This window comes from Sciurus carolinensis, chromosome X (genome assembly GCF_902686445.1).
Source record: "Sciurus carolinensis chromosome X, mSciCar1.2, whole genome shotgun sequence".
NCBI lineage: Eukaryota > Metazoa > Chordata > Mammalia > Rodentia > Sciuridae > Sciurus > Sciurus carolinensis.
The window spans coordinates 55,539,473-55,554,751 of NC_062232.1; the positions used below are offsets into that span (position 1 = coordinate 55,539,473).

The 15,279-nt window shown below is 41.5% G+C and overlaps 1 protein-coding gene across 1 annotated transcript in view; it reads right to left on the reverse strand.

Annotated features, from left to right (window-relative positions):
- Ercc6l (ERCC excision repair 6 like, spindle assembly checkpoint helicase) overlaps nt 1–8,825 on the reverse strand; it is a 28,425-nt gene extending 19,600 nt beyond the window's left edge. Inside the window, exon 1 of the mRNA XM_047537161.1 lies at nt 8,653–8,825. Within this exon, the coding sequence (XP_047393117.1) occupies nt 8,653–8,720 (68 nt within the window). The 5' untranslated portion in view covers nt 8,721–8,825. The remainder of the gene's footprint in view (nt 1–8,652) is intronic.
- Nucleotides 8,826–15,279: the final 6,454 nt, after the last annotated feature.

Here is a 15,279-nt window from a genome sequence, read left to right on the forward strand (position 1 = left end):
GCTATGATGCTCAGGCTGACCTCAAACTCCTGGGATTACTGGATACAGTGATGCACACCTGTAATCCCAGCAACTCAGGAGGCTGAGGCAGAGGGATTACAAATTAGAGGCTAGCCTCAGAAACTTAGTGAGAACCTGTCACAAAAATATTGAAAAAGCTGGAGATGTACCTCGGTAGTAGAGTGTCTTTGGGTTCAATCCCTAGGGAGGTGGGGGACAAAGAATATTATTTGGCAATAAAAAGAAATGAAGTAATGATACATGCTACAATGAGGGTCAACTATGAAGTCAATATGTTAAGGAAAAGAAGTTGGTTACAAATAATCATACTTGATTCCATTTATATGAAATGTCCAAACAGACAAATCAGAGAGAAAGGAAGTAGATTAGTGATTGCCTAGAGCTGGCAGCAGGAAGAAAATGGGAATGGTAGCTAAAGTATATGGGGTTTCTTTTAAGGGTAATAAAAATGTTCTAAAATTGATTGTGATGATGGGCATAAAACTCAGTGAATAAATAAACTAAAAGTCAATGAACTGTACACTTTCAACAGGTGAGTTGTATAATATGTCAAAAAAATTATTGAGAGAAAGGAAGAAAGCTACATAGAGGGCCAGTGCATAAAAAGTCCTAGCGCATTAGCAAGAGAACAAGCAAGCAAGAAAATTCAGAGGACAGAGAGCACTAGAAAACATGTTATAAAACTGGGCATGTGGGGCTGGGGTTGTAGCTCAGTACTAGAGTGCTTGCCTAGCATGTGTGAAGCACTGGAGCACTGGATTCAATCCTCAGCACCACATAAAAATAAATAAATAAGATAAAGGCATTAAAACAAAAAGGTGGTATTAATAGCCATATTTTAAAAGTTGGGCATGAGCCAGGCATGGTGGCACATGCCTATAATTCCCATGACTTGGGAGGCTGAGACAGAAGGATCACAAGTTTGAGGCCAGCCTCAGCAACTCAGTGAGGTCCTGAGCAAAAAATAAAAAGGACTGGGGATGTGGCTCAGTGGTTAAGTGTCCCTGGGTTCAATACTCATTTAAAAAAAAAAAACTGGGCATGTTGGCCCATACCTCTTAGTTCCACCTACTCAGGATGCTGAGGCAGAAGGCTCACTTGAGCCAAGTTCCATGAATTCGAGACCAGCCTGAGCAACATAATGAAACCCTGTCTCAAAAAAGAAAACAAACAACAAAAAAACCCATGTTATAGAATTTGAAAAAAAGAAAGCTGACAAGATTGAGATGGTGTATAATAGAGACATTGAAGAGACAGTGTTAGGTATTACAAAGTCAGAAACAAAATTGTTATGAAGACTATGTTTCAAAAAGTATCTTGACAGAAAGTGTTGAGAGATGTAAGAGGAATTATATGTAACGAAGAGACTGTGTGTGTATGTGTGCTTGTATGACAGTGTGTGGGCAACAGGGTATGTGTGCTGACACAGGAAGTGAAGGGTTATGGAAAATAATATTCGTACAAGACTGCCCCCAGGGAAAAGTGGAGGGATAGTGTGACTTGGGAGGAGGGAAGGAAATCAGCCAAATGTTAAACCCCTCTCAGTACATCCTTTCCCAGTAACAATGGGCCCTGAAGGAAAAGACACACTTTCATCTGTTCCTGGGTTCATCCCCAGTTTCTCCACCAAAAGCAAACATTCACCCCTTCCCAACCACAATGGGTCCTGAAGGGAGGAAGCAAATATTGAAACACTGGGCCCTGAACTTTTACCCTTTCTCACTGCAGATGAGTCCTGGAAGGAGAAAAGTGAATAGTGAGGCTCTAGGTAATAGGTCCCAGAAGAAGGAGATAAGCTGTGAAGCCCAAATTCGGAGCTTTTCCCAGTGACAATGAGTTTCAAACCTTTTACAACTGCCTTCCTTAGTTAAAATTTTAACCAGGACAGCTATGTTCCTGACTATCCAAATGGCACATCCACAGTCTCCACTTTTCCCATTCCCAGTCTCCAGATTAATTCACCTTCACTGTAAACTATAAAACTCAGCCTCCTTCTATAACCTGCGGGCCATTTCCATAACCAGAAAATGAGCCCTCCCGTGCCTGACTGACTGACTTCGCTGCAGGATAATGGAAAGCTTACTGATCTGGTTGAGGTCTGCTTCTGTCCTCATTATTTTTATTTTCACTATGGTGCTGAAGCCATGTTGGTTATTTTTGCTTACAGGGAGAATAAGCCAGTAAAAACAAAAGAAGGAAAGTAAAAAACACATGACAGAGGATGGGCAAGAGTGGGCAACTGACATAGCTAGCAAGTGTGTAAGAAAGAGATTGGTGACATAGAGAAAGCAATCAAAAAAGGGGGTACAGGGTGGGCAAAGGAGAGATAAAGGGTGGATGGTGGTGGAAGCGGGGGACAGACAAAGGGAGTAAGAGACATAAAGAAAGCAACAAAGAGAAAGCATGGAAAATAAGGCAACAGAACACAGGAGAGGGTGCCAGAGTAAGTGGGCAACACAGAGTGGATGTATGACAGAGAGTAAGCAGGTGATGGGGACAGACGTTAAGTGACAAAGAGAAAAAAGGAAAGCAAAGAAAGAGTGGGCAGTAGAGATAACTGAGTGACAAGGAAAGGGTAAGCAACAGAATGAACACATTGGGCAGAAGAGAGTAAGAGAGAGCACAACCGAAAAGCAACAAGAACTGGGCATGGTAGCACATTTCTGTAATCCCAGTTGCTCCAGAGGCTGAGGCCAGAAGATCCCAAGGTAAACGCCAGCCTCAGTGACTTAGCAAGGCTCCAAGAAACTTACTGCAACCCTGTCTCAAAATAAAAACCATAAAACAGGCTCAGGATGTGGCTCAGTAGTTAAACATCCTGGGTTCAATCCCCAGTACCAAAATTAAAATTAAAAATAAAATAAAAAATGAATAAAAAAAAGACTGGGGATATAGCTCAGTGGTAGCGTGACCCTGGGTTCAATTCCCAATACTTTCTTTTTTATTTGTTCTAATTAGTTATACATGACAGTACAATGCATTCTGACACATACATAAATGGAATATAACTTCTCATTCTTCTAGTTGTACATGATGTAGGATCACACTGGTCGTACAGCCACATATGCACACAGAGTATTAATGTCCAATTCCCAATACTTCCAACTATCAGAATGAATGCATGAGACTGGGGATGTAGCTCAGTGGTAGAGTACCCCTAGGTACCATCCCCAGTATCACAAAACAAAAGACACAACAAAGGTGACAGACACAGTGAGCAAGAAGAAGATATAGAAAAGGTAAGTGACAATGAGAAGGTGGGCCATTCAGTGCAAGCAGGTAAAGTGACAGAGCCATAGTAAGTGGGAAAGAGAGAAGATGGACAACAGAGAGAGGCTGGGTGATTCCAGTCATTATTTATTGCCTCTCAATTCCAAATTCACCCCTCAATGCCTGCTCTGTGCTAATGAACAGAATAAGCTAGCATCCCTCATTTAATCAGAACAATGACAAACTTCTCAGTAGAGGGCACTAGAGGGACACTGCAAGAAGAAGGGGTTCTCCAGAAGTTTCCAGCTGCTACAAATGAAAAAAACATCCTGTACAGCTTAGCTACAGCCATATACCCAAAGCACCCAAATCCTCAATGACCCTGAAGCCTCCAACTAGGCTGGAGATAACTCTCTTAAGCCTCCTCTACATGGAAACCAGCTCCTGAAGTCCTCTTGCCCTGGGGCCCTCTGCAGGACCCTGAAGCTCACCTGGGAATAGGCCCTACCCTTTGTGCATGCCCAGGCCACTAGTTGCCAATGGCCTACTCTCCCTGCCTGTACTCCAGAATTACTGCCTGCCTGTGTGTACTGGGACACACACCAGATCCAGTCTGGACAAGCAGGCACACTCCTCTGTTATTCAAGGGGCTGCCTCTTGCCTCTTTTGAGAAGGTCTGAACCTGTACCTGGTGGAAGAGGCTTTCTTCAAAGTTTGTTCCTCCCTAATTACTCTCCTTTAGTCCTAGGGTACCACTCAGAGTGTCCTTATACCTTACCTCATTCATCAGTTGGCTATCTCATTTATCAGTTTAATAATTCCTTATATTAAAATTTGTTTTAATACACTGTGGTTTCTATCTGCTGACTGGACCCAGAATGAAAGTGACAGAGAAAAAGTGGGCAATCAGAGGGTGGGTGACAGGGAAAGCATGCGCAATGGAAAGAGAATAGGTGGTAGAGAGACAAAAGTAGAGAATGGGTAATAGAAATGAAGGATGATGAGAAAGAGGGAAGGGGTGACAAGAGACTAGAATGGGGAAGATGAGAGAGAGACAGAAAGAGGGTGGGATGGCAGAATGAGCAAGTGAATGGCAGAGAAAATGAACAGTAAGCAGGTGAGAGTGTGAACAGGTGGGTGTCAGGGAGGTGGATATCAGAGAGATGGGTACCGGTACAGAGAAGTGGGGAGGGGTGCAGGGAAAGAGACAGAGAGAAATAGAGACAAAATATGAATGTCAGAGAGGGAGCATGAGTGGGAGAGTGACAAGGTGGACAAGAGAGAAGCTGACAAGCAGGCATCACCAAGAGAAACCATGAGTGACACAGAGTATGCCCCAGAGCTGCTGTGACAGAAGAGAGTATGTGACAGCAAGTTGCAGGGTTCTCTTTCAGTGCTTACACAAGAAACAAAGTGACATGCAAGGAGAGAGAGTGTGAGAGAGAACTGTACCAGAAGAGCAGAAGTATGAGCAACAGAGAAGGAGATACTTTGTATGAGTGGATTTGTAAGGACAGCAGAGACTAAGAACTATTAAGATAAATAGAAGAGCAATTGTGACAGCTGAGGGGTCATGAGAGATGGAGAGGTTGTCAGACAGGGGAACCAGGAGACAGAGAAAGGTAGGGATTGTGAGAGATGATAAGAATTGTGAGAGGAGAGGGTGATTATTGCAGGGAGGGGAAGAAAAGAATTGTTTGAGAAAGTTCAGGAAAGAATCCTGGGAACAAGAGAAAAGTGTTAGTGTGGGGCACTGTGGTGGGGAAATCACTTGCTTGATCAGGGAAAGGGGTGGTGAGGAGGGCTAAAGGTCCTAAGCCTCCTTACTACCATTTTCTAGATGAAAAAAACTGAGGTTCAGTATACACAAGATACTTGCTTGAGTTAGTAAGAAGGGGATAGAACATAGGGCCTCATGCATAATAGGCAAGTGCTCTATCACTGAGATACACCCCCAGCCCAGAGCCAGTAATTTCAATCTAAAACAACCCAGCTTGGGCCAGGGATGTGGCTCAGTGGGACAGTGTTTGCTCAAAAATAGGGAAGGGCCTGAGCTCAATCCCCAGCACTGCAAAAAAATAAAATGACCCAACTCTAAAGCCAGCACTCTATTAAAACACACAACTTCCCTGTTTTCCTCAAGCCCTCCTTAAGGAAGTCATGTAACTATTCCACAGATGTGTTTTTTACTCCTCTGTAAGACCTTCTGACTTTTTAGTATCCTAAAAAACATTTTATTTTGATAAGGAAAATAGAATTATTCTACTGTTCCAATTTTTTTCCTTCCCCTTCCCTTTTCCTTCCTTCTGTTTTTTGGTACTGGGGATTGAACTTAGGGGTACCCTACCACCAAGCTATATTCCAATTCCTTTTTAAATTTTTTATTTTGAGACAGTTGCTAAGTTGCTGAAGTTACTGAACTTATGATCCTCCTGTTTCAGCTGACTGAGTGGCTGGACTTACAGGCCTGTGCCACTATATCATGTCCAATTTATTTCTTTGCACTACATTGAAATTTAAAAACTTCTAAGCCAGGCAAGATGGCCCATGCTTGTGATCCCAGTGATTCAGGAGGCTGAAGCAGGAGGATTGCCAAGTTCAAAGCCAACCTCAGCAATTTAGTGAGATCCTAAGTAACTTTGTGAGTCCCTGTCTCAAAATAAAAACAATTAAAAACAGGCTGTGGATGTGGCTCAGTGGTTAAGCTCTCCTGGATTTAATCCCTGGTACGAAAAATTTTTTAAAATATTTTTTTAGTTGTTGATGGGCCTTTATTTATTTACTTATTTGTTTATATATGGTGCTGAGAATTGAACCCAGTGCTTCACACATGCTTGGCAAGTGCTCTACCATTGAGCTACAACCCTAGCCCCCTTTTTTAAAAACTTCTATACATCAGTTTAATTCCACTCTCATTTAAAATTCCCTTGTGTCTTTCCAACTACAAAACAATGCAGTTTGCCTGAAGAATTCACTTTGAAAATGAACTGGCAATGTTTATGGTGCTGTGTAAAGGCCCCTGTTTTCACCCACAAGTGCTGGCAAAAAGCTCAAATGGTGAGGGAGCTCAAATGGGACAGACCCAGGCAGCTGCACTGCACCCACAGTCTCCCACCCAACAGTGTTGATTTTGGAAAAATGAAAGTTTTATTCATTTATCCATTGAGATCTAGAAAGCCCTGTAGGTTGATATTTCTGATCCTGGCTACTCCTTTAAAGAAGTCCTTTTTTCCAGCCTTGCTTATGGGCCAGAAATAAAGGGCATTTATGCATGGTCACCTGCCCATAAAGGTAGGTATCTGGGGGACCCCTGTGACCTGGATCCCTCCAGCCAGATGGTGAACAAACTACCTGCACTGTATTAGGAAACCAGGCTGTTTTATGAGTAAAATGAATGCATGTTTGTGTCAAAAAAAAAAAAAAAAAACAAAGGACATAATGAAACACAGGGAAAAGGCAACTTAGACAATAATTTTTTTCAAAACATGAGATAAAAAGGGCAACCTACATAATTAGAGAAAATACAATTCACATATACATAAGTTAACATCCAGATATAAAGAACGACGACTCAACAATAAAACATCCTAACTAAAAAAAAAAGTGAGCTAGGAATGGTGGCACATGCCTGTAATCCCAGCAACTTAGTTGAAGCCAGCCTGAGCAACTCAGCAAGACCCTGTCTCAAAAGAAAAAACAAAAATGGCTGAGAATGTAACTCAATGACAGAGCACCTCTGGGTTCAATGCCCAGTAATGCAAATTTATATATATGTGTATATATATGTATAAGTTACTGTGTATACATACATACATGCCAAACACTTAAATAGAATTTCTCCAAAAACAAAGACCAATATGCACATGAAAAGATGATCAAAATCAGGGCTGGGGAGATAGCTCAGTCGGTAGAGTGTTTGCCTTGTAAGCACGAGGCCCTGGGTTTGATCCCCAGCACCCCCCCCCAAAAAAAAAGATGATCAAAATCACTTATCAATAGGGAGATACAAATCCAAACCACAAGATACCATTTCATTCCTGTTAGGATTGCTACTCTCTATAAAACAAACATTGACAAGGATGTAGAGAAAACGGAGCCCTTATACACTATGGATGGGACTATGAATTGGTTTAGCCACTGTGAAAAACAGTATGGAGATTCTTCAAAAAATTAGAGGTAGATGCTTAGTATTTAGGAAACCCTGGGTTCAATATCCAGCGCCTGTACATGCACGCACACACACACACAAAGAGAAAAGCAATGATTTAAAAGCCAGGAGTGGTGGTGTGTGCCTGTAGTACCAGCTACTGGGGAGGCCAAGGCAGGAGGATCACTTGAACTGGGGAGTTTGGGGCCAGCGTGGACAACATAAAGAGACCCTGCCTCTTAAAAAAATTGAAATAGGAATGATTCAGCAACCCCACTTTTAGGTATATAGATAAAGGATTTGAAATCAGTATGTCAAAGAGGTATCTGCAGTCCTGTGTTCATTGCAGCATTATTCACAATAGTCAATATACAGAAACAACCTATGTGCCTATCAACAGATAAATGCAAGAACAAAACGTGGTATATACAATATAGCCTTAAAAAGGAAGGAAATCCTGTCACTTGACACAATATAGAAAACGTTTAGGACACTGTGCTAAGTGAAATAGGCTAGGCATAGAGAGATGAATACTGTATGACTACACTTATATACAGTGTCTAAAGTAGTCAAATTCACAGACATACAGAATAGTGTCTGCTAGGGAGGAGGGGCATGGGAGATGGGGAGTTTACTGAGTATAATTTTAGTTTGGCAAGATACGAAAATTCTGGGGATGGGTTACACAACTATGTGAGTGTACTTAACAATACTGAACTATACACTTAAAACGACGAAGGTGGTAAATTTTATGTTATGTATATTTTGTTACAATTTTTTTTAAAAGTTGAAATATTTATCCTCACTCCACCATGCCCCATACCATTAGCCATCTAGCGAAAGCTTATGCATTTTTCGACACAGCTGAAGTGTTTCCGCTTCTGGTAAGAGCGTCCCCCTGTACATTAAACAACACTTAAACAGCACTTGTAACATTTATAACATTATAGTTAAGTAATGGTTTTCAGGCCTGTTCCCACTACTATATTATACACAAATTGGGGGCAGTCCCGCTGGAGAGCTTGACCAGTTGGAAGTTCTGGCTCTTTAGGAGCTCATAAAGCAGGGTTATTTGGCGGCATGGGGGATTCCCCAAATCAGGATTGTGCTCAATGTCCACAGCTGATTCTTACGCCCTACTCACAGGAGAATACGGGAGCCAGACTCGCAAGGCTCGGCTTCCACCGTTTGGACCCCTGGGAGGGTACGAGGGCCACCCCACTCCCGCTCCGGCAAAGCCTGCGAACTACACCCGCCTAGAAGCCCAACCATACCTCAGATAACGGGTAGCCTGCTCTGGGCTCAAGGTCTCCGCTCCCGCCAAACCTCGGGAGGGCTCCATGACCCTCGGATAGACTCCAGGTATCTCCGCTGGAGCTTGAATTTCGCTCTCTCCCGCCCCGCGCAAGCTCGGTGCACGTAAGTGTGGCGGGCTGGCCAACCGTTGGCCTTTCGACTAAGCTCCGCTCTCGAAGGTCGTGCGCCTGCGCAAACACCCGCGGTAACTAGGACGCAAAGGCTGCTTGCGCAGCGCGCACAAATTACGTCATCCTGTGACCCCCCCCACTTCCTTTTTCAATCCAATCCACACCAGGCTATGGCGAATTAACGTATACGTGTGCTCTCTTGCGTACAGGCCTGTGGTAGGCTTGTGAGTAGAGGAGATGGCCTGATAAGCTCGCAGTTCTTATAGTGGCATCTAAAGACCTCCGCCGCGTCATTCCCTGTTCACCAATTTCTGGTCCAGCATGCATGCTTTGAATTCAAACACTCTGGAAGGTGGAGTACTCCTGACTCCACGTTGAAGTCACGTTGAAGAAGGGTGTTTAGGAACAAAGTTAAGCCTGCCTGTGATCCTAGCTGCTAGGGAGGCTGAGGCAGGAAGTTCATAAATTCCAGCCTAGCCCCAGCAACTTAGGGAGACCTGTCTCAAAGTAAAAAAAGGAGCGGTGTGCGTTAGTCTACTCCAGTAATCCCAGCCAGGTGAAGCTGGGGCAGGAGGATCACAAGTTCAAGACCAGCCCCAGTAATTTGGCAGGACCCTGAAGCCAAAATTATAGATGATCGATGGAATGGAGGAAACAGAGGCCTTCTGAGTCTGGGAAGTTAGAGACCTCCCCTGGGAGAATGGAATGTCAATGTCTCCAAAGCCCTTTGATCACCAAGTTTACCTGCCTCCTCCCAAAAGGCTGCAGGCAGGGAATTGCTATGGCCCCTGAGCCCCTACCTGCCTGAATCACTCCATTTGGCCCTTCCCTCTGCCCATCTGCTCCTCACCTTTTTGCCATCTCACGGGACACCTTCTGGGCCTAGTCAAGTAGATAGGAAGGAGAGAGCTAACTGGGGAGAGAGCAGCGACAGGGAGCTCTCACTTCTTGGGATACCAGAATACCAGCCATGACCCCCTTGTCCCTAGTGGGAGAAGTCTGTGTTACTACCTTTGAATAAAACCTACTCTATATATGCTTGCCTCTGGGTGCTTCTCTAATGTTTAAACAAACATTTGAGGAAGCAGACTCGTCACCGATAACTGGTGGTATCAACCCTGTCTAAAAATCCAAGAGGGTCAGGGTATGTAACATGTAGCTCAGTGGTAAAGTGCCTTTGGGTTCAATCCTCAGTGCCAAAAATAATGAATTAACTAATTTTAAAAAGCCAAAATCATCATTTTAGAAATAAGTGCTGTGGTCACCATTTGTTTGGGAGCGCCTGCTGAGATGCAGATTGTTGCTGAAAGCTCAGTCCTTGTTCCCCATGCTAATCCAATAAGGAGTACAGCTTTTGAGAAAAAGGATAAAAGTTTATTCCTTTGCTAGCAAAGGAGAAAAACAGGGGACTCTTGTCCCAAAGGCTGTGATTCTGCCCATCAGCAGGAACAGGGGACTTTTAAAGAGGTGACTCAAAGGCTACATTCCACTTGTTCTCTGTTGGATTTATAATTCACTTGTTAATTTGGGGGATAGTAATTTCTGAGATCTAGTCCTGAAGCTGGAATTAAGGACAGGTAGTTAGTGTGAAAATAGGGGATTGGGTCAAATTGAGGAAATGAAGCCATGAAGCCATCTGCCTCTGGAAGTTGGAGACTGCCCCTGGGAGAATGGAATATCAAGGATCTCCGGAGCCCATTGATTACCAAATTTACCTGCCTTTATCAAGGACTGCAAGCAAGGAGCTGCTAATTAATGCCCCCTGGACCCCTACCTGCCTGAATCACCTTGGCCCTCCCCCTGCCTATGGCTTTTCACTTTATGCAAACACGGCCTAGTCACTAGGCAGGAAGGAGAGATAAGGGGGGAGAGAACTGGAGAACAAAAGAGACCTTAACCTATAAAAGATGTAGGGTACACTCACTTCTTGGGACGTTAGAACATCAGTCATGGCCCCCTTCTCCTTCCTGGGAGAAGTCTGTATTATTACCTTTAAATAAAACCGCTTGGGCTGGGACTGTGGCTCAGTAGTAGAGCTCTTACCTGGCATGTGTGAGGCATTGGGTTCGATTCTCAGCACCGCATAGAAATAAAACCTGCTTAATATTCTTGCCTTGGTGTGCTTCTCTAGTGTTCAATCTTCAACATTAGAGGGAGCAGACCTCGTCACCGGTAAATGGTGGTATCAGTTCCATCCCCAAATTCTGGATTACTTCATTCCTGTGGTGGGTGTGTACTCAAGGAGAGAAATCTGTAAAGAAGGAAAGAAAGGTATTTCCTCAGGTTTCCCCTGAGATTAGGGATGGGGAGAGAATAGGGAGAAGAAGAGAAAGAAACATGTCCATTTTAAAAATCAGTTGTAGTGGCAGAGCAGCAAGGGCTGCGTTCAAAGCGTAAAGTGGATCACTGTTACAAGATTTTCAAAGGCAAATCTCAGGGTTTAGGGAAATAGGAGCAAGTTGAAGTGACTTGCTTGGGTGCTGCTAAATAGGAGATTGTGAGCTAATAAACTCTTGTTCATTTACTGGTGAGAGCCCGAACATTATGATTCCTCAGGGTGCTAAGCTTGAAAGCACCCAGAAACCGCTCCGGATGTGGGAACTCATGCAAGAGAGTTTATTAAGCAGACAGGCAGAGTGTCTCCCTATAGGGTGAGAGAGAAAGAGAGAGCACGTGCAAGAGAGAGAGAGTGAAAGCCAGGAGGAAAGAGAGAGAGAAAATGGCGGGGGAGCTATTAAGTAGTGGAATTTCGCAGGCTAATAACAACGGACCAATGGTTGGCGAGGAGGTTCGCGGGCTAACAATCTAGACCAATTACTGTCTACGAAGTTCGCGGGCTAACAATCTGGGTTGTAAAGTGTTGTGGGGGAGGCAGAATAATGGCGGCAGCAAAATTGCAGGTCTGATGCCAACATTTTTCCCTTTTTGTTTTTATAGATACTAGATGTGGGACAATGGTCTTTCTTCTGTAGCTTCTTCCTGCTAGTTAGGAGTGAAGAGTCTCATTCCTGAAAAAAAGAGGATTAGGGAGGGCTTTAGGTGGAGCAGAATTTTTGGAGCTGGAGGTGTCAATAGTGAATCACAGGTCTCGGCTTTGGGTGTCAGGGGCTGGTAGTCTTGAAGGAGAAGCAGTTGATTGGCTGATTGGTTGGTGAACTTGTGTGTGTCCTCCAGCTCCAGAACTTGTGTATCTGATCTTGTAGGAACTTCTGTAGGCAATTTAGCAGGCATGGTCCTGTTTAGGAAGATCTGTAGAAGTTGAAATGACCAAAAATTTCTGACTCTGGCAGTATCTCTTGATGGTTATCAGGCACTCCTGCCTAAGAAGCTCTTTAGTAGTCTCCAGTCTTACTTATCCTTGGGGCTAACATAAGTGTACATTTTAAGTTACATTTAACTACTGTTTCTTCTTCTAAATGCCCAGGCATGGCTATGTTTTGGTTTTAACTGTTTTGCTAGGCATTCAAGATCAAACTGGTCAAATTGACCTTGTTCTTATCTGTTGTTAAGGGTCAACTGAGTTCCCACAGGGGTCACTCATGGAGAACTTGAGAGCAGCTTCTTAGCTCCTTTAGTGCCATTTGCTAGGTAGAGTCTCCTTGATGAGATGGCTTCCCTTGGAAGCATCAGGGACGTCTCCCTTTTTCAATGACCCTCCTCTGCAGCAGGTGCACTGATTGGCTTTTCACCCTCCAGTGATCTCATTCATCTCCCTGATCAGGAGGTCATGTGGTCCAGAGTTCTAAGCTACTTAGAGAAGTTCTCTTGTTCCCTGGATTCAGGCTGACTCTGAGGGCAAGAGCCAAATACTGAAATACTTTTTTTTTTTTTTGCCCTTTGTTTTAACCTCAATCTCTAAGTTTGATCTTAAACATCCAGCAAGTCAGTCTCACCAGTCATAAAGTAAGAGTACTGGGCTTTAACTTCAATGTCTATAACTTTACAGTTATTTGCCCTTTTATTTAACTGGAGTCTGTATTAGTACTGGAAGTTACTATTATATACTATCTGTTCTGTAGGTGATGACTTATTATCACAAGTTACTATGTTGTGTGTTCTTGAAGCAGTACCTCTACAAAACCAATAGGTAACAGTTTTATAAAAATGAAATTAGCAAGAGTAAATATATTCAGCTTGTATAATAGCTATTTTGAATTTTGGCTGAGCTATACATTATATCCCCTTTTGAGATCACAGTAATTCTACAACAAAAACCAATCTTTTGACTATAAATAAGCTGAAGTCTGCCTTATTTTGGAGCCTCTCTAACATGCAATAAGGTGGGAGACAGAGCCTTATCTTACGTAAGGTGGGGCTCTTCACAAATCTTAAGTATTCTAATTGTGATGCTGATCTTTGACTTCCTTCAATATCATTTTAAGAAGTTTACATATATTGTTTCCTGAGTCCATATGAACATTAGTTAACACTATTTAACATTATATCTAAAACACAAATTAATGAAAGGTTGAGAGAGCTTTTAACTTTCCCTTTGTGTGGCAAAGTGGCAAAATGTTTTCATGTTTCATGATATTGACCTTTAAATAAATCAGCTCTCACTAACTTTTAGAAATATATTTATATTTATAATTTTTTATCTCAGTGTAAAAGGTAACAAATTTTATATATATCCTATTAATAACAGGTCCTATAACAGAACATTAAATGATATAAATAAGTCCCCAATAAAATTTGCTATTTTTATAAGTTTAAAATTACCATTACAGACAAGTTTAGTTTGGAGAATAGCAGCTTGATAAATTTTTTGCTTTAAAGTCTTGTATACCTGGAAAGTATGAACACATTTAATATACAAAGAATGATCATTCCACAATTACCTTGATACTTTTATATTAACCAAATTTAGTTGTTAAAGAAAAACTTAGACTCTGTAACATAGTACAATACTCTAACAGATGTTGTTTAACCATAATTGTATAAACCCCAATTTTTAAGACTAATGCTCTAAAGAATAAAACTTAACAGACACAATATAAACAGTAAATTAGTGTTTCTAAGAAGTTGTCATTTTAACATATAGATTAAAATTTGGTTTATATCAGTACATTAGTATTTGACCTTAGGAAAAAACTTAAATAGCTTTAACTGATTGTCTCACGTACAAATAACCAACTTAGTTATATGCAAGCTTGTTGAAATTTGCCCCTTACTTACAGACTTTCTTAGTACTTACTTAAACTCTCATGTATTTTATCACACAAAGATTTCTTACCTAGAAACATTTTTTCAATAAGTATATTTCCATATTTAGAAACTTTTATTTTCTCTTTCCTATCTGTTTTTTTTTTTTTTTTTTTTTTTTCGGTACTGGGGATCGAACCCAGGGCCTTATGCTTACAAGGCAAGCACTCTACCAACTGAGCTATCTCCCCAGCCCCTCTTTCCTATCTGTTGACCCCTTTTTATTCACATTTTGAAACAACTCTTACGAAATTTCTGAATTTAGATAAATTACTCCATTTTAATAAGATTAAATATTTTGTTATTCATAGTACTCTAATTAAAACACAGTTGAAACTTTTGGAACCCTTTGTATATAGAATTGTACCTTTTCGGACATAAATCTTAGTAACCTTGTTTTTAGTAATGACACAAAGCAATTTTAAACCCTTATTATTTACTAATCTATGAAAACACCAATAATGTTTAAGTATGTTACTCCATGGAATTTAAGGAGTTAATAGTACTCAATGTTATTTAACAATTAGCATTTTAACTTTGTAAATTAATCAGATGTCTCTACAAACACATTTGAGTAATCCCATACATGTCAAATCTACTGATTTTACTATAAAAACCAAGATATCAGACAAGTGTATTAAATAGTATCTGCCCTCTCTTTCCTGTGGAAGAAAAGTCCTAGAAACAATTGATGTTAGACATTTTATAGATATTAATTTGACCACCTAGAGACTTGTGAGGTAAGTAAACAGAAGTTAAAAGGATTTTTTTACTTTTATTTATTTTTTTCATTATCTTTTTTTGACAGTGATAAATATTTTTTAAATTTTTTTCATACATGTATATTGGGAAATAATGTCTGTCTCATTCTACCATCCATCCCATTAAAAGGATCTTAAGATGAACTATTTTCCTGGTCTGTACTACTATTCCCATTTTTTTGGACATGGGAACAGGCTCACAGAAATGAGTGACTTTACCTAAGTTTCCTGAAATGGAAAATGCAGAGCCTGAATTCAGTACCAAGTCAATGTGGACACAAATCTGTGCTCCCTCACTGTATCACACTGTCTATTGCTGGAAAGAAGAGGGGGGAGGTAGTGAGTGAGGTGGATGAGGTAGTTGGAGTCCAGGTTGTGAAGGAACCCTTGTCTACCCTGCCAAAATGATTTTGTTTCTTTTTTTTCCCACCAAAATGTTTGAATCACTTTTCCTGGGGGCAAGTTTGGATTGAGGTGTACTATGGTCTGAATGATCCCCCCACCAACTTTG